The sequence below is a fragment of the Onychomys torridus genome, chromosome 21 (assembly GCF_903995425.1).
Source record: "Onychomys torridus chromosome 21, mOncTor1.1, whole genome shotgun sequence".
Taxonomy (NCBI): Eukaryota; Metazoa; Chordata; class Mammalia; order Rodentia; family Cricetidae; genus Onychomys; species Onychomys torridus.
Window position 1 is genome coordinate 49,506,740 of NC_050463.1, and position 20,267 is coordinate 49,527,006.

Genomic DNA, 20,267 nt, shown 5'->3' on the forward strand with positions numbered 1-20,267 from the left:
GGTATAGCTTCCCAAGTGCACCCAAATGAGATGGCTTCGCTGTACTGATGCTTCAGTGAGGAACACGGGTGACACTCTGTGTCTGACATTGTCCTGCCTGTCGTAGGGGGAGGGGGCTGTCTGCCTTTCAGCACTCTGGGCTTTCCCCACAGTATGCATCCTCTGCAGGTGCATTTGTGGTAATTTTGCAAAAACCGGAAACTTGCTTTGTTGTAACTTTCTCTCTGGGGTGGGGTGGGGGGGTCTCTTTTCATTGTCTCGGTCTCCTAATTGGTATTTGTTATAACTCCCAGTTTAGACTCATCTGTAAGTTTCACTACGGCTCTGATTGCTCCTTTGTCGTTAATAAAAACACTCGGTGATCATTTACCATCCATTGTGCTCTGACAATGCCTTAGGAGTTCTGCAGAGGAGCGCATTCTGCTCTGGGCAACCTCGTTCTCTCGGCCCTGAAGGGATCTCCTCGAAGAGCTGAGCACAATTGGGCTCTTGTCCTTCTGTGGATCCCAAATGAGTTATGATTGAGGATCTGTGTACCCGGTGGACTCAGCAAGTCAAATCCCCAGAGAGTCTGTCATGGGAGAGAGTCTGCCTGCCTAACCTGGAGTTCCTCATCTACTGTGTAAACAGAAGTTAAGAACTTGTTACCTGGGGGCTGAGGGTATGGTTCAGCCGTAAAGTGCCCACAGTACAAGTATGAGAACTTGGGTTGAGATTCCCAGCACCCATGTAAAGGCCAGAGACGGCAGCATGTCTCTAGCCTAGTGTTATGGGACAGAGGTAGGTGGTCCTGGCAGCTCACTGGTCCACCAGCCTAGCTGAATCAATGAGCTACTGGGGTGATTTGTGGGGCAGTGTTCTGTGAACTATGCTGCCAGTTTAAGGCAGAATTACACTCCCTTAAGACATGCCAAAAGATGAACCCCAGGAACCCATGAATCCGTGACTTTATCCCCTTGACTGATCAAGCTGAGTCTCTCATTGTGGCTATAAATGCCAGTCACAGGTACACAGTGGGGACACCACAGGAAGATAGAGGTAGACTATGGTGATATATGTGCAAGCTGGAGAAGGCCCAGGGCTGCCAGATACTACCACCAAGAGGAAGCAAAGAGGTATATGTGAGTCTTCGCCACAGCCCTCAGAAGGTTCCAAGACATTTCCATCTGGACGTCCCAAACACTACTGGAAAGAGTCTGTGATTATTAATCTTCATTGTCAACTTGTGGACCACGAAACAGCTCCATCATTAGTGAAGCACACCTGTGTGTCTATAAAGACATTCCCACAAAGGGGAAAAGTCCACCCTGGTGGATGTGGGAGACATGATCTCATGGGCTGGTATGATGGTCAATCTTCATCAAATAACCATGGAAACAGACCTCTAGGTGAATCTCTGAGGGTGTTTCTATCAGGAATTAACTGAAGGGGGAATTCATCTTGAATGTGGGCCATGAAGCAGATTTTTGGAAAAAGCAAGCTGAGCATCGGCATTCCCCTCCTGCCTCCCAGGCTCACTCTCCACCCCAACCCCACTTGCTGACTGTGGGTGGAGGCCATGTGACCAGTTATCCCACACTCCTGATGCCATGCCCTTAACCTAGGAGTTGAAAGAAACCCTGCCCCACCTACGCTGCTTTTGTCAGGGATTTGTTATAGCGGTAAGAAACCCTGATTTAGATGAATGAATGAATGAATGAATGAATGAATGAATGAATGAATAGGGAGAGAGCAGAAAATCAACCGGGTGCCAGCAGGTCCCTCTCTTGCTTCCAACCTGGTTGAAATGTAGAGAGTCTCAGGCAATACTTAGGCTGGCATGGCCTGCACCCTCTGCTCTCCTTGGTAAGAGACTGGCGTCCCCTCCAACCATGGTCCAAAATGGTCCTGAAGTTGCTTCTGTGCGGTGTTCTCTCACAGCGATGAATGAAGCCAGCCTCAGCATATAGATGCTGTGTTCCAAGTGACAGCATCCCCCCTCCCCTTCTTGCCTCACCCTCCTCCCCTCCCACCTCTAGCCGTATTCATTAGTCACTGGAGCAGCTACAAAGGATGGAGACAGGCAGGATTTACAAAAGTTCACCTGTATTCCAGCCAAAATATCTTTAAAAAGAAGTCCCTTCGGAAGGGGAGACAGAGGACGTAAGACACAATACATTTAAAATATGTATTGAAATTATAAATCCGACATTTCCATAGGATTCTAAAGTACAAATCACAACATGAAAAGGCATTCAAACAGCTCTTATACATCACAGTGTAAGTGGTACAAAGTGTACTCACATTTCCAAAACCACAAATGCAATTTTTTCAATTGATCTTGTGTGTGTGTGTGTGTGTGTGTGTGTGTGTGTGTGTGTGTGTGTCTGTGTGTTGGGTTTTACCACCACTTGTCAAATACAGAATGTATATGTGTGCACGTGCGTATGACTGACACATGCATGTTTTTACACAAGATTAAAATACACCCGAGGCAAAGTATAAAAGAAAGGTCAGGCACGTGGCACACAGCTACACCTAACTGGGGGGCCCTAGGATCTTGGAAGACAGGATTATACAAGTCAGGAGGGCTGGAGACCACAGGGGTTAACTACCAAAAGGGCAGGTTCTCCTAGTCACAGGGCAATGACAATTGTTTGAACATAAGCCCCTCCCTCCTGGCTGAGTTTTTTGGCAAGAGCCAGTCACAATTTCTTTACTTTATTTAACTTTACAAGGGTTTGGGCTCGTTGTGAGGGAGAAACAAGCTTTGGTATCTTTTTTTTTTTTTCTTTAAGAAAACCTTCATGAAATTGTATACATGCAAAGTGTTTCCCTTGATGATTTCAGTGTGATTTACATATATATATATTCACAGGTATGTTTATTAATCCGTAGGAATCTAGGAAGTATACAAAATAAGTCCTCCCTCGTCCTTTCCCATCCCCTAATTTTTAAAGGCAACTGAGGGAAACACTTCTAATTCATAAAATAATAACCTTTCCCCTTTTCTAATTCCAAAAGATGAATTCATCTGGAAGTCAGATGTTCACGCCTGATGATCCTTCCTCCTATGGGGGCTGTGTTTAACGGGGAACCTGGCCAAGGTCTCATACCTGTTTTCTGGAAAAATACACTATAGAGAGTATTTGTTCTCTTCAAGATAGGGACCAAAATGGGGAAGGCGCTGGGCCTGCAATCGGAGCTACTCCCAGGTGCTGAGGTGGTCCAGAATTCATACAGTCCCAATCTGTGTCCCCACAGGAGCTGGCTCCCAGCTCCAGAAACACCTATCATGACTTTGCCTCTGAAGCCATCACCCTGGTGAGTATGTGAAGTCACAGACTGGAGGGCTAAGCTTGGCAGGGATTAGCACACCCAGTAAGACTATGGCATGGTTAGCCACCGAATGGCCTCAGATAACCCACAGGCCAGCAGGCCCTTGGTACAGATAGCCCTGCTTGATATAGAGCCCTACCAGACAGCTGCCCGTCATTAAGAGGGTTTTCCACAAGCTCAGGACTGAACAGTCTTCTTCCATCAGGAACAGGGTCTGTCTCAGGGAACTCCATTTTCAGTTCTGAAAAACCTATACTGAACAAGAGAAATGGTGCTACTCCTGGTCATAGAGCACCTGAGGCTACCCTGGACTGACAGCAAGACCAATCGCACCTGGGGGCCAGCTTTGCTATTCCATGTGCGGTTCCACATCACACATGGTTCCAGCTGAATGTCCATAATAAATGGATGCGGTTGTCTCTGCTAAAAGGACTCCCACAGGGAACAAGGCAAGCTTACGTATTTCAGTGTGATCTTGCTGGTGTTTCTAAAGGGAATGGACAAGTTAGCTTTTATTAGGAAATCTAACTGAGTAAGTAGGCTTGATACAAAGGCTCAGGGCAGACAGGGATACTCTGTCCACACTCATTCGGCAATAGCAACCCTATGGTGCCTGCCTGTGTCCAGTCATGTGCTTGGGAAGATTGCCATAGGCTGAGGTGTGAGTAGGTGGGGTTACAGAGGTGTGCAAAGCTTCAGAAGCGTCCCAGATACCAGGTGACTCCATCTCCAGTTACAGAGCCTGAGCTGCAGAGTGGGAACACAGCCTCCAGGAGGCTGTCACTCCCACCACAAGGACAGAGGATGAAACATTGAAACAAACAGTAGTGGTGGTCAGGCAAGGCAGGAAGGACCATGGTGTGAAGTCTGCCTATGCACCGCTGGAACCAGCGCCCCGGCTGGCCACCACCTCAGAAAGGCATATTTAAAGGGTGGTGGCCGGATGGTTTCACATACAAATCATGGGCTTGAGGTCTCAAATTCAGCCACTGAGTCACATAAAGTTGTCAGACCTTTCCAGAAAAGCCAGGCCACCTTTGCCCATGTTTCTAACCACAGAGGCACAAGGCCAGGCTTCAGCCAGAATGAAGGTCTCAGAGGTCACACCTTATCAGTGAACTTTTAAATTTCAACTACCAGATGACTTTCTGAGCATGGTTTTGATATGGACTGAGCTTCTTCTAAATGGCTTTCACTTAATAAAGAAAATCAATCCTAGAGGGTGAGAAGCCAGTGGTTGTCTTACCTCATTCACTGTCTATTTAAAATAAAGAAAATGACATCATTTCCGCACATGCAGCATCTGCTGGGACTTGACACTGACCCCTAAGTGCTGAATCACACAGACAGCCACTAAGGATATGATGCGCTTGCAAAGACAATGGCTGAGATGATAGGACTCTGGGTTCCCTTTACTCCTTTGTAGGATGCTTAATAAGCCTTCAGACTACTGCCTCCCTGCAAACCTCTACACCTCCACCCTGCTCCTGGGAAGCATGTTGGGCTCTGACAGTCAATCCTGAAAGAAAGGACTCTCTCCTGTCTTCAGAGGCAACTAGAGAAGGACCTGCTTCTTATTATCTTGCACTTTGTCGACATGGAAACACATAGCCTAGGAAAGACCAATTCACCAACTTCCCACAGCGGAATAATTCAACGAAACAGAAGGGTCCTTCCTCCTTCCTTCCCTCCTCCACCCTTCTTTCCTTTCATTTTCTTTTTCCCTAGCAAGAACAAACTGAGACTTCAGAAAGTTCCCACCCAACTTCCAAGAGGTCCCCAGGGACAGATGACTCTAACTCTCCTCGCCACCTACCTGAAGAGTGGGGCAAGGGGTCAGAGCAGAGTCGGGCAGAGTAAAACATCTGGTTTGAAGATATTCAAAGGCATTGGCTGCCACCTGGAGACAGGAGGAATGGGTCCTGTGAGCTGAACTGGAGAAGTGGTGTGTGTGTGTGTGGGGGGGGGGGTGATGTAAAGCTACAGACAGTTCTTAAATGTGTTGGTATCTTCAAGGAAATGCAACAACAGGGGGCCCATGTGGGTAACAGTATACAGCTCAGAGCATTCAAAAAGTAATTACAGCAGGTTCCAAGAAAAACACAAAGTGTGCATAAGGCTTTCTGTAGCTCCTGGAAAAAAAAGACGGTCAGGCCAGAAAAGTCATTTATCTGTAACATCATAAAATGCACATTTCAAAAAAGGCATAGGATGGTTTATACGCACCTTGTTGATTTTCACTATTCAGTTGACAGAAAGGGGGAAAAAGCCTTCTAAAAAGGGTTTTACTAAACGCCTTTAGGAGTAAAAACAGCTGTCACAAACGGAGAGATTTTCTCAAGTCAGATTATCAGGTGCTGGCTGAAGAGAGTCCTAATTCTTGAAGACTTCTCCTGACAACATGGTGCCATCTTGAAGCCAAGGTGTCCCTTTGTCTGAGTGGGTCCCAAGCTACGATGGCCAGGGAATAAAACTGCCTGATATGTGGCTGATGCCACCTCAGGCCATGTCTGCAGACACAGATGTGGGATGCGCCCCACACACTTCTGCCTCACCTCCCCCCACACCCTGGAGACCACACCTGAGGCCTCGGCCCACTTGCTGACATCATCCCTGAAATCTCTGCAGCAAGCCGGACACTGAAGCTCATAGGGGCACATAAGGCAAGAAACAGGTTTAGTGAGAGAGAGGTGGTGGAGGGTAGGGGAGCCACACGTCCCGAAGCAGGGGTCTGTTCCAGCATCACGCAGTCCTCTAGGTGGGAAGTGGGTCATCGTCACCTTTACTGCACTTACACTTGCAGCAAAGAACAAAGGGTGTGGCCAGGAGCAAGAAAGGGGAAGCCACTAAGAGCAGGAGCCCAAATCCAGCAAAAATTCCCACCACCTAGAAGGGAAACAGAGGAGAGGTGAGGAGGGATGGTTTGTAGGTTCCCCAGCAGAAGTTGAAACCATGATTCTACCAATACATCCAATCATTATCTATCCATCTATCCATCTATCCATCTATCGATCCATCCATCTATCGATCCATCCATCTATCGATCCATCCATCCATCCATCCATCCGTCCGTCCACCATACAGTCTGCCCACCCACCCTATGTATTCACCTACTCAACTGCCCATCCGTCTATGCACTCACTTGGCCACTCACCCATCCAGTCATCCACCGAGCCATGCTCATAGCCATCTACCATCTACACACCCACTCATCTACTTCTTTAACCATCACCCACATACCCATCTCTCTCCCTATCTCTCCAACCCATCATTGCTTCATCTGCTTGTATTCCTTCCTCACTTCTCTCCCTCCCCTGCTTTCTCTTCTCCCTTTGTGGATCCCTTCTGCCCCCGCATCCATTTTTTGCTATGCATTCAGCTAATTACTGATTTCTCCTTGAGCAACCATGATTAGACAATGGCCAGCTATTACAAATACAAAGACACCTGAGATCCGGACACTCCAGGAAAATGTCATCTAATGGGAAGACCAAGACTTCATCAAAGGCTAGTAACAGGAAGTGGGTTCAGTTCCATCCAAGAAATAGAGACCTACTTTTCCAGGAGGACAGGAAACAGCTGAGATGACAAAGATGCCCAGATGGTTTAGTATGTGAGAGGGCAAGGACAAACCTTCAAACAAAGGAACTAGAGTGGCAGGGACATGGGACATCAGATATCACCCCGAGGCACCCTTGCCTTTCTGGAGTTTAAAACTTAATATGGACTGCTATTATTATTATTATTATTATTATTATTATTATTATTATTACTATCATATTATTGATTTTCAAGACAGGGTTTCTCTGTGTAGCCCTGGCTGTCCTGGAGCTCTCTCTGTAGACCAGGCTGACCTTTAACTCACAGAGATCAGCCTGCTTCTGCCTCCCAATACTGGGGTTAAAAACATGTGCCACCACCAACTGGCTATATTTTGATTTTTTAAAAACTTGGTCTTTTTCTCCCCTCTAGGTATAAGGCTCAAATGAAGACCTGCTGACATCTACACCAGCCAGTGGGGCTGTTTGAAATGAACAGGTCCTACCTGACTTAGATCAACCCTACTCTTCCTACTGAAAGCTGAATGTGGAGTTAGACTGCCACCTAGTGTTCAAGGTGAGAAATAACATGACTTCCCCAAGCCTGTCTTCTTTGGAATTAACTAACAATCTCTAAGGGTCCACTCTACTGTAAAGCAATCAACATAATGAAGGAAAAAATTCCCTCACTAGAATTTTTCCTGGAAACAAACCACACACACACACACACACACACACACACACACACACACACACACACACACACCACACCACAGTGCCTGCATGCATGCACATGCCCACATTTATAAATAAAACCATATTTGATAACGGACATCACACTGCATTGGAAAATGAGGCCATGCAGATGCCGAGTCTCATCCAGAGCGCTCATTTGACAAGAATACTATTGGTGGTGGGATTGCACCAAGCAGGTCAGGTGATATGTTAAAATCACGTGACGACGGTGGGAGCTAGAGAGATGGCTTGGCACTTAGATGTGCACACTGCCCTTACAGAGGACCCGAGTTGGGTTCTCAGCACTGGTGCTGAGCAGGTCACAAGTGCCTGTAATTCCAGCTCTAAGGGAAGCTGATGTTTTCTTTATATTTCTGCACTCAGGTGAGCTACACACACACACACACACACACACACACACACACACACACACACACAGGCAAATAATGTTTAAAAATATTTTTAAAAAACCACATTCATACTGATATTTAAGGCCCATAAGGGCACAGTGAGGTCACCTGGAGCTCCTAATAAACCCCAGCCTCACAGCAGGTGACTGCCAGCCTTGAAGGAGCCACACATCCTCCACAGACAAACCCATGAGCACACGTTCACAGCCTCTCCAGTAAGGCACCAGCTCATCTCAGCTCCTCAGCCTGCCTTATCTCCATTTGCTGTTTGGTAAGTCGCCCTACCAAGCCACTACCAGCCGGTTAAAGGTGGAAGTGAAAATCACCAGAAGAAAAGAACGACAAGCTGGGCAGTGGTGGCGCACGCCTGTAATCCCAGCACTCGGGAGGCAGAGGCAGATGGATCTCTGTGAGTTCGAGGCCAGCCTGGTCTACAGAGTGAGTTCCAGGACAGCCTCCAAAGCTACAGAGAAACCCTGTCTCAAAAAACCAAAAAAAAAAAAAAAAAGACAGACAAAAGTGGTTACACAAAACCAAACATTCACTCAGGGAACACTGTTGTGTGACACTTTGAATTCTGTCGCTCCAGAGACTGACAATAAAGTCTGCTTTGAATAAGAGGGAAGAGCCAGAAATAGCTGACCAACATTAACCATAGAGGTCTTGGAGGACTGAGGACAGATAGACACAGGAAGTAGTAGGCGGGGCTTAGAGAGGATCTTGGTCCTTTTGGATGGAGGAACGACTAAGATTGGAGGTCACTGGTTGCTTCTCTGACACTTCTCCGATCATTCAGGTTCTTCCCACAACATCTGACTCTTGTGTTTTTATTGATAAGAATAATTAGATAAATGAATCAGAACACGATAGTCAAGCCCTAAGTATGTGGGTGTTAGAGGGATGGGTCGAGGGTCCCTAGAGGGTGATGTCACACACATGGTGACAGCAGCATGGGTAATCACCACAAGCCTCCATGTGAGTTTCATAAGCCAATACTGTTATATCAGAGCACAAGCTTTGTCAACACGTCAAGTCCCCCTGATTACAGATGTCCCAGGATGACCCAACTGGACAGAAAAATAGCACATGGTCAATGGTTTTCCCAGAGACTCCAACTGCATTCCAACTTGGGAAGACCGAGTCCAAATCAAAGCCAGGAAAAGGTAGGCCAGTGTCTTAAACGTCACTCACTGACAGAGCAAATGTCAGTGGCCTAAGATGACAGAGTCTCACTGGGTGTCTGGATTAACACACAGTTCAATTCTCTCATTTTTAAAGTTTGTTTCTCTATGTGTGTGCACAGTTTTGTGGGTATGTGAACACGTGTGTGGAGGTCACGGGCCAAAGTTGGGTGTTTTCCTCAGTTGCTCTCCAACTTTTTATTTTTCTTTCTGGGTTTCTTACTAAACCTGAGCTCATGGATTTGGCTAGACTGGGTGGCCAGCAAGACCCTGTCTCCACTTCCCCGTAGTCTCGACTAGCACTACTGCATGTAGCTTTCCATGTTTTTCTTTTACAGATGCAAAATCTATGACCCAATATGCTTTTCCAAAGGTCCATATTGCTCCAGCCTCAGATGGTCAGGCGACTCTGCAGGAACCCCAGTCCTTCACCCTGGGGGTGGTGGTGGGGAGGACCTCGTGCATATCCTCATACACAAGGGAATGCATAGTCAAAAACTGGCTGGCCCAATGTCCTGAAATGAGTTTTGCCTTCTGGCTAGACAAGACCTGAGTGGAAAAGTCTCTCTTCGCTACCCACAGGGAAAGGAGGAGCTTGGATAGGGCTCTCCTGGCAGATGGCCATGTCCTGAAGCATGAGCTTTGCTCTAGTGAGGGAAAAAAAAAAAAAAAAAAAGTGTCCAGCTCTTCTGCATTTCAGCTTGTGTCTGGGATGGCGACCGAGCAAAGCCGACAGACACGACCCAGCGGTGGAGTTTATGTTAAATGTTCAAAAGAGGGTTGGATGTTGGGCATAGCTATCATTATCAACTGAGACTGAGTTACTAGCTCATAAGGTCTTTCTGTGCCATTAGCACCAGAGCCAGCCCAGACACTGCCACCTTCACTCCTGTTTATCTCTGCAGAAGACCTTGTCTGCCAGAATAAATGTGTGTGTATAACCATGTGCATGTGTGTGTGTGTGTGTGTTTATTTGTGTGTGTGCGCGCATGCAGTTGTGTTAGAATGGAGCATGTGACGAGGCGGGGTTGGGGAGCTGAGTAAAATGTAATGTACAGTATTTTGTGCTCAGCAAACTGATAAAAGACTAGCAAGGAGCAGAGGCTCCACCCACCACACACACACAAATCTGCTAGAATAACAAAGGAGTAAGGGAGCGGGAACCCACAAAATCAACATATTTCACACTAAGGACAACACCCTCAAACACTGTGGTCACTAGACCTAGACTGGAGGTCGATCATGAATGCCATGGAGGTCTGAGGTGAGCAAGACCCCGAGCCTTGCAAGAGACAGGACTGGAGCAGATTTTTTAAATGGATGGGAGGGGTGTGAGTGGGAGGGCAGGGCAAGAGAGGTCATCGGGCTTTTGTGAGGCTTCCAGCCTGCTTTGTAGAGGTAGAGATGATGCTCAATGTGATAGGCGCGATTTTAAGTTAGACCCCCTTGGAGCATTTTATTTTGGGGCTCTGAAACTTGTGGGTTCCCAATGTTAACCCTAGCCTATGCCATAGCACCCTCTCTCTTCCTTCCCAGTTCATGTCTGATCCCAATTACTATTAGATGCACCCCAAATGCATAATGACATTAATCCATCATATCGAGTCTCTGCCCATACTTTCTCCTCCTTTAAAGTGTTTTTTTTTTTCAAGTTGCAGCCTTCAGAATGCGTGATCTTATATAGCAATGTCCCACCCACACCCATTTCATTCTGCTCTATTACCGTCCTCTAGCCTGAATCATCAACAGGTATATCCTTGCTTCCAGTTCTCAGACCACCTTGCAATATTAGGAGAACCCCCGGGTTCCAGCCTGTGAACAGGCTCAATCAGGATGTGCAGGGTTGCTGGGTTGTGTTCAAAGCATCACAAATGGGAAGGTATGACCAGCAATGGAGCAGCAAGCTAGAACACCAGTGGCCTGCAGGATTCGAGAAGCAGGCAGAGGACGTAGAGGCCATCTCTTGGATGGACCCACTTTTGAAAGGTGGACCTAGGTGTATGTGGGCGTCTTGAGAGCACAGATGTCCTCTCCAGCCACTGTGTACATGTCATATTTCACATCACATCTGTCACTGGGCTCTGCTTCCCCTGACACAACTGCTTCAGATGCCATGGATATTGCTCTGTATGCTGTGAATGTGTTGCTCTGATTGGTTAATAAATAAAGTGTTGATTGGCCAGTAGCCAGGCAGGACGTATAGGCGGGACAAAGAGAGAGAAAATTGTGGGAACAGAAAGGCTGAGTCAGGAGTCGCCAGCCAGACACAGAGGAAGCAAGATGTGAAGGCAGAACTGGGAAAAGGTATCAAACCATGTGGCTAAACATAAATAGGAATTACGGGTTAATTTAAGATGTAAGATCTAGCTAGCAAGAAGCCTGAGCCATTAGGCCATACAGTTTGAATTAATATAAGCCTCTGTGTGTTTATTTGGGTCTGAGTGGTTGCGGGCCTGGGCGGGACTGGAGAAAACTACAGCTACATCCAGGTTCATGTCCTTCACTGGAACTTGTCTGTCTTTTCACCAGACTCTCAAGGAATGTCACCACTGTTCCCATGCCCCGGTGTTCAGTTGTTCCCATGCCCCGGTGTTCAGTCCTCCTCTGGGTGGGAACCCACAAGCTCATTATTTCCACCTCTGTCAGTCCAGCAGGAACAGACCCTGAAGAGCCAGAACAAGGATCATGACTACCCTATCTCAAACATGCTACCCATGCAGGAAGCAGCTAATGGAAGAAAGCTGGGGACATGGCCATGAAGCAACACTAAGGTCCATGCTTCACTTCATCTGATAACCATTCTGGTGCACCTCTTTGCTCTGGGAACAGGACCCAGGCGTTGAGGTTACATGGATGAGCAAACACCTCAAGGACAGGCGGATGTACAACAAGAAGCAAGACAGATGCAGGGTCCAGAAGGGAAGGCAGATGTGAAAGCAACTGGCACGACAGGGGTGCAGCCTATGCCTGAGGGACGGGGGGGAGGGGGGATGACATCACATATTTGAGTCAGAGATGTAAGGCTTAAATGGGCTGCAGAGAGTGTAGATGCACTCTCAGAGCTGGACATGGGCAGGAAGCAGAGATTCAGGGGTCATGAAGGCCAAGGCTATGCAGATGCAGGAGAGCACAGGAGTATTTTTTGCCAAGCCCATAAGCACAGGGAAAGATGTAGACTGGATTCCTAAGTTTCCCTCTTATACTACTGGGTACTCTGTAAACACCCAATAAAGATGTCATGAGTATATTGATGAAAGATAAAACCCTGTCTCTCCGTGTCATTAACAAGTCTGTGGAGGCAGAGCTAAGACAGGAAGCCTGTCCAAAGAGGAAATGGGGGAGGTGCAACTGGATTCAGAACCAGGAGGCTGGCAGGGGAACAAGGCCTCTCCAGGCAAGCCACCAAGCCAAGCAAACCACAAGAATAAAGGGGTCTTTGGAGGTCACGAACACTCTGTGGTGTGTTGGGTTTGGATAAAATTGAAAGCTGTGGGAACCTAACATCGGACCTAGCCTTGCTTGCAAATGTACAAGGTAGAGGGGAGAGACCTTCCCTAGACACAGTCTCCCTCATGGACAGCCACATGTCTCCCTTTTGCTTCTGCTAGTTCACTGTGGAGACTCACAGAGGTTTCCTAGTGAGATCTGAGCTGCTTTACCCAGCAGGGCTACCTAAGGGAATGACTGGACCACGGGCGTGGACACCAGGTATGTGGAACAGTCTGCACTTGGCTGTGCCGTGGGCTTTGATCTAGTAAGGGGAAGGGGGTTCTTTTGCCCCGCTCCTTGGCATTGTTATAAAAAGTCTTTTTGAAGGCAAAGAAGGGGCCAGTGGATGTTGATCCAGGCCCTCCCGAAGCTACCCTGTGTTTCTATCTGTCTCCTCTCCACTCTCTTTCTATCTAAAAGTTTCTTATCCCTCTCTCCTCTTCATAGGAGCCCTTTAAAAGGTGGGAGCTGGCCTCTCACACTTCACACACTCAGGTCACTGTTGTGGTAACCTCCCTCATCCTTGATCCCTGGTTTGCTCACTGCTTTTAGTCATTTCAATCCCTGTCTAATCTCTGATGGCCTGTGTTCCCTTTCCCATGGCCTATGTGTCTTTGAAATGCTGTACATCATACATCTTCATGCGGACAACCCTACAACTGCAGGCAACACCCCCCCAAACACACACACACACACACACACACACACACACACACACACACACTTTCCTGGAGATCAAAGTCCGATGTGAGCAGCCTCTTACCTGTGTCCGATGCCAGATCACTGATGCCCGGGAGTGGCCCAACTTGTTGCGGCAGGGCCCCTTGTCATAATGTATCAGAAGGAAGTCATCCTGCGAAGAAAAAAGGTCAACAGTGAATGCTGGACTCCGCTCTTGGTATGTTTTATATTCCAGATACACAGTGTGTGGACCTGGGCAAGAGTGACAGCAGGGGAATGTGCAGAAACCTGGACACTGTTCCTCTGGGCCACCACCCCTTTCCACAGAGCAGCCAGAGGGAACTGTTAGTCCCATAGAGGAAGTCTTGGGGCCAGCTTTCAGTACTGAGCCAGAGAAGCATCTCCTGGGTATAGGGCCAGTCTCTGGAACTTGTACCAACACAGATGACTGCAGAGGAAGATGGAGTTTCCTCTGGGCCGGCCTGTGTCAGATCCCACGAGACCAGACCAGCTTCTCACCAGGCCAGTCCTCCCTCAGTTCAGATTTCCAGAAACATTTTACAGTGTTTCTCTTTACTCAAGAACCAGTCCAGCAACCACCTTCTACCTACACGGTCTCCTCCTGTTTAGAGTGAGCAGGCATCCCTTCCCAGTGCACGTGGCCTTGAATTCACATTCTTAGGACAGTCTCTTCCAGACTGCTGGGTTGCTGGGCTGAGGGCTCACTGTGTTGGTCATCTCTGAGGATTCTTATCCCTCAAGGACCCTCAATGTGTATCAGCACCACTGAGTATCAGGGACAGGTACTCTGCACCCCGCACACAGGAGGCCCTGCCTGTCCATCATCCACAGGAAACAGGTAAGAAACCAAGGCCACCACGGGAAGCATCCTTTGAAGTAAAGTGTCCAATATGACTGAAAGGACAAGAAAAAAACAGAGAAACCTAGGATACCACCCAGCAACTTCTGCCCCCTCAGGTCAACTCTGCTAGAGCTATGGGGTAGTGAAGCCATTCTGTCTCTGGTGCTGGAAAGGGAACCACCCTGGAGTTTGCTGACTTGAGGTCAAGCCTCTCAGGGTCCAAATACATGGCAGTGTGGCAGTAAACCCTGGCTTTTATGATGCAGTTCCAAACAATGACCACTGGGGGCAGATTTCAGCGGCTGTCTCACCTTCCCCGGACCTTCCCCAGACAGGTGAGCTCACAGCCTCTTGTAGCTCCAGGTGTGTTTCTGTTGAAACCCCTCTGGCCGGCCATATCTGCCTGCTGTGAGCTCTCCCCTTGGACTCTGAATTACCCTTTCCTGTTAATGTACAGTTACCCAGAGAAGAGTTTAAGTGCACTTATCTTGTTTATCCAATCTGCCTATCACACTGCCCTTGCTCTGCGGCTCTCGAAAAGGCTTTGAAGTCCTTTTCAAAAGCTCACACCAAGCCACATGGCATCACCTACTTTCAAGTCTTTATTATTTTTCATCCTTGAAAGTGGATACTGGTTATCCAAACCTCCTCGAAAGCCAGTGGCAATTACTGGCTTTCTAGCCTCCCAGGCCACACTCCACAGATGCTGTGACCACACTGGCAGAGGTGGAACCATTCTAAAGAGAGACCCTTGAGCCACCCCCAAACCCTGTGTCTATACAGCTATCAGAAAACAATGATCTCCACAGAGTTGGGATTTCCCCAGGAGTCTTAGAAGAAATAGGTTGAATCCTGGCAGGAGATTGGGAGGTGATGTCACTCAGGAAGAGTTCACACCTTCCTGACAACTTGCCAGGCTACCTTGCAGCTGAGACAATCATGGGAGGGACCACACCTTGGCCAAGGCTGCTAAGTTTTGTCTTATCTCTTGCCCCCTTTTTAAACCTAAACCTCATGCTGATACTTGAAAGCTAAGAGTCTATGGGAGCGGGTGGGGGGTGGGGACCACTGAACTCCTTTATCCCTTCCTCTTCCCAATGTGACTATACTGAATAAATCTCTCTGCTTCTCATTTATGTCTTTAATTGGGGTACTGGGGCTGAGTAGCCTAGTTGTAAGAGCTACCCAAAGTCCACACTTTGATCCTAACAGCTCCAGTAATAATACTGACCCACAGGCAAAGGGCATGCCCACTTCCCAGACGACTCCTGGCATGGCTGCTTTACGAGGTAATCAGGCCCTGCTGGGGGTCAGAGCCCTCAACTTCACACACAGAGACAGGGAAGGTCACGACTTCACCCTGGCTTCGGCTCCTCCCACCAGCATCTCCGGCCATGTCAGGCGACACACACCCTCACGTCCTTTCATTGTTTCCAGTTCTTTGGTAACTGCTGCCTTCAACACCTCCTGTTCTCTTTGGCAGTGAACACACTCTTGCTCAACATTCACGTTCCAGTCACCCACACCCCCCAGCCTCTGCTCCCATGTCACTCTGTGTAGTGGACCATCAAAAATTAGCCTCTCCCTGGAATGTGCCCTCACCATATGCCAGAATATCTCCTGCCTGGCAGTGTGTGTTAGCTACTTTGTTATTAAGATGGGGTCCCTTTGGGCTCATGGTTTGAAGGTTCTGTATGTAGCAGAATTGTTAGAAGGTCTTATTAATAAAAAACAAACCTGGCGCCAGGTATTGGGGTGAATGCTGGAAGATCAGAGAAGCAGAACAAGCCACAGCCACCTCACCTCACCAATTCCTCAGCTGATCCTGTTTCCTCAGACTGGAAGCTTCTGAGTCCTCATCTAAATGGATCTCAGCTGAACTGTGCTGCTCAAAGCCTAAAAGCTTAACTAGGCTCTAGTTTCTGGTCCTTACACCTTATATACCTTTCTGCTTTTTGCCATTACTTCCTGGGATTAAAGGCTCTTGTTACCACGCCTGGCTGTTTCCAGTGTGGCGGATCTCTGCCTCTGGAATGCTAGGATTAAAGACATGTGTGTCACCATTTTCTGGCCTCTATATCTAGTGGCTGTTCTGTTCTCTGAACTTGGATAAATTTATTAGGGTACACAATATATTGGGGAACACAGTACCACCACATCTGTAAATCATGGCTTCACACAGGAGCTTGAGGCAGTGGGGTCACACTGAAGCCACAGTCAGTTAGCTTCCTGCCTCTTGTTCAGTCCAGGACTCCAGCCCACATCTAGCCTCAATTATCTCCATCTAGAACCTCCCTCACAGACAGATCCAGAAGTCTGTTTCCACGGCAAGTATACCCCATGAGAAGGGCTGGACCCTTCTTTGCCTTCAAAAAGACTTTTTATAACAATGCCAAGGAGCGGGGCAAAAGAACCCCCTTCCCCATCCAGGGCTGGACCCTGAAGACCATGACCTTGGCTCCCTCAACTGCATCTGGCCCCTTCCACCTGATGTGAGTTCTCCTTGAAACACTCAACTGATGTTTCCTCCACACTGATATCATGCATAGTTACCCATCATCTGCCAGTGGGGAACTGCCCAGGTGCAGAACAGGCCTACTGAATACGATGCACGCATACTGAAGGAGGCTTTTCTTATGCACCCAGGGACTTTCATAAGGACTGCACTGTTCCTTCACTCTTTGATTCACTCAAACGCCTGGCAAGAAGCCACATAAGGAAGGAAGGGTTTACTGGGCTTGTGGTATCAGCTAGCCTGTATCAGCTAGCCCGGCTGGGAGTGAGGCAGCAAGCATTTTTCCATGGATTCTTCAAGTACCTGCCCTGGCTTCCCTGTAAAATTTAAAATGCAAACAAAAGAAATCCTTTTCTAAATTGCTTTTGAGCAGAGCATTTTACTACAGTAGCAGAGAGGAGACTAGAGAGGGAAAGAGTATGACACCATTATAGTGACAGCAGCACCAGCATCAGGGGCTTGACCCAGAGAGAACATGGGAGAAGTCTGCTACAGTAGGCTAGAAACATCAGACAGCAAAGGGAATGTATGTTTCCCTCCATGTAGATGAAGCACAGGCACTTCCCGATGCCTGGCCTGCTTTGCTGTATGCACTTTCATTTTCTCCCGCTACCCCACTAGCTGAACATGCTTTCTACCACCCAAATGCTGGAATTCATGGAAGTTCCAAGTCCCAGTATGGTGGTGTCAGGAGGTAGGCCTTTGGGGGATGATTAAGTTTAGATGAGGTCCTGAGGATGGAGTCCCTGACAAGACTAGTGTCTGTGGAGTGACCAGAGCTTGCTCTTCCCAACATGGCCCGGGAGGAGGCAGCCATCAAAGAATCAGAAAGGAGCCTTCATCAGGTCCCCATCTGCCAGGGGCCATAGTCCACCTCTCCAGCACCTGAACTGTGAGATATGGATGTCTGTTGTTTGTGACACAGCCTGTGGGATCCTATCATAACATCCAAGCTCATCAGGATTGGCCCTAAAGAGCCAGACCCTAAGACACCCTAGAACATTCAGGATCTCTTCTTTTGTTAGGAGCAAAAGGACCTGAGCTGTCTGCACAACCGAGACCATTCCATTTTCTCCCCTTGGCCCTTAAGATAACACATGGGGCCTATCTCTAGAACCCATCTCCACAGAAAAGTGACATGTACTTGAGAACACTATGAGTGTAATTGTGTCTCCTTGTGTACACAGGATTGTGTTACACCAGGAAACATTTTCCCAAATTGTACTGTGCTTAAATATGACAAAACTGCCTGGGGTCAGACTCTAGAAGCTTGAACCAGCACTGGCTAAATCAAGTTGAACCAGATTTCCTTCTTACCTCACGTGGATCATGACTCTGCCAGCCCTGGTGTTGTTCTGAGACCCCGACACTCTTCAGTATAGAGCTGAACCCCAAGCCTGCCCTAAGCTTCCACACCCAGCACTAGTGACCAAGCTTCACATCCAAAAACCAAGAGTCCCATAAACACAGGAGAATCACCCCCTGGTGCTTTTCACTCACCAGCACGGGCCCCCAGCCTCCTCTCCCACATGTCTGAACCCAGAGCTCACGGCTGCTGCGCAGTACTCACGTCCAGAGACTCCAGGCAGTACCAGCAGAAGGCATGCTTGCAATTCTTACACATCATCTGTGCGCAGCCCTCATCCCGCTCGATGTACACCCTGCACTTGGGGCAGCGCTTGATGGGTGCGTCGCCCTCTTCCATCTTGAAAGCAGAGCTGTGGGAGACACACTATGAGGGTCATGCAGTGGTGGTCAAGAGAGACCTAGCAGCAGGGCTGTGCTGGGGGTACCTTGGAGCACCTCTCTACTGCAGGGACCCCAGACCTCTTGTCACTAAAGCCCATGGAAAACAAACAGCCCAAACAGGACACATCGACCTGATTAAGGTAAAACAAAACAAAAACAAAAGGCAATATCAGCACATACCTAACTTTAGATTTCTATAGAAACTCTCATATAAATCTCAAAACTTGCACTGGGGGAACCCAAAGAATGGTGCTGGGGCTTCAGAAATGTGTGCATTTTCCAAAGAGTGGATAATAAATTTTATGCACTTTGGTCTTGTCAGAAAAAAAAAAATCAGTCATAAACACACACATGAAGATACAGGCTTGCTTCAGAAGGTCTACCTGGCCTGCTTGTCACTACAGCTTCCCTGAGGACCTAGGAGGGATGTGCAATGGTTATTACAGCTTCAAGTCTAGTAGCAGATACTGGCTCCTGCACAGAACAGCTCTCAGACACCTTTACAAGCCTCAGTCTTCAGTGTGAGCCTAAGAAAGTACCCTGCAAAGTAGCTATGGTAGATTGGAGGAGAAGGGTTGCCATAGGCTCATAGTCTTGAATGCTTAGCCACCAGGGAGTATTTGAGAAGGATTAGAACATGTGGCCTTTGGAGTAGGTGCGGCCTTTAAGGTTTCAAAAGACCACACTACACCCAGTGTCTCTTCCCCCTCCAATCCCCAGCCTGCAGATCAAGATGTAAAGCTCTCAGCTACTGCTCCAGCACTATGCCTGTCTGCTTTCCATCATGATCATCATGGACTAACCCTCTGAAGCTGTAAGCCAGCCCCTAATTAAACGCTTTCTTTTATAAGAGTTGCCTTGGTCATGGTGTCTGTTCACAGCAATAGAACCATTACTAAGATAGTAACTGGTACAACAACAACAAACTAGCTAGAAGTCAACATTGTTAATTAATGTTTCGAAAGTAAAACAGGTATTTAGGCAGAGGAAGATCTCCCATAGCATTCTTTTCCCCCCTTTTTAAGGGGGATGGCTATTCTCTTATATGTGACAACATCTGGAAGAGTAAATGGTAAAGGCCAAGAGAATAGACTATAGATTATGGGGGTTCATATGTGAGAACCCACCATTCCAGTATGATCTGGAAAGAGATGCCAGTCAGTGTTTTGTCTGAATGCACAGTTGCTGAAGTCAGGCAGGGCTGCTATTAGTGTGCATCTTGGTGGAGGAGCATTCCAAAAGGCCACAGTATATACATGAGTTAAATGACGCCTTAGCACAACCTGTGTGATGATTAGCGGTGAACATTCCTCATGATCATGTCCACCTGCTTCCTAAGTGTAATGAGGCTCGTGTGCTGAGTGAAGGGGATTCTGTTTTGTCCACCAGTGGAAGGGGATAGGTTAAGAAATTCTGAGAAAGGCTGGGAAGATGGCTCCGTGGGAAGGGTGTTTGCTATGCAAGCACAAGGGATAGAGTCTGGATCACCAGGACCCACATAAAAGCTGGGTTGGTGTGGCATCTATCTATAATCTCAGCACTAGAGACAGATAAGGACAGGGTGTCCCTAAGGGAAGCTGGCTAGTGAGTCTAGCTGACTGATGAGCTCTGGGTTCAACTGAGAGACCCTGCCTCAGAATATATAATGGAGAGTAATCCAGGAAGATACTCAGTGTCAACTTCCACCTGAATGCTAGGATGATAAGTATGTGCCATCACGTCTGGTGTATGCAGTGGTGGTTACTGAACATGCAGCTTCCTGCATGCTAGGCAAGCAGTCTACTGAGC

The 20,267-nt window shown here is 47.8% G+C and overlaps 1 protein-coding gene across 4 annotated transcripts in view; it reads right to left on the reverse strand.

Moving 5' to 3' along the window:
• Positions 1–2,153: 2,153 nt before the first annotated feature.
• Rnf144a (ring finger protein 144A) overlaps positions 2,154–20,267 on the reverse strand; it is a 117,885-nt gene continuing 99,771 nt past the window's right edge. For all 4 annotated transcript variants that reach the window (XM_036170739.1, XM_036170736.1, XM_036170738.1 and 1 more), the window contains 3 exons: positions 18,301–18,448; positions 13,436–13,525; positions 2,154–6,204 (listed from right to left, as the gene is read on the reverse strand). In XM_036170739.1, the coding sequence (XP_036026632.1) occupies positions 6,073–6,204; positions 13,436–13,525; positions 18,301–18,448 (370 nt within the window). In that variant the 3' untranslated portion in view covers positions 2,154–6,072. The remainder of the gene's footprint in view (positions 6,205–13,435; positions 13,526–18,300; positions 18,449–20,267) is intronic.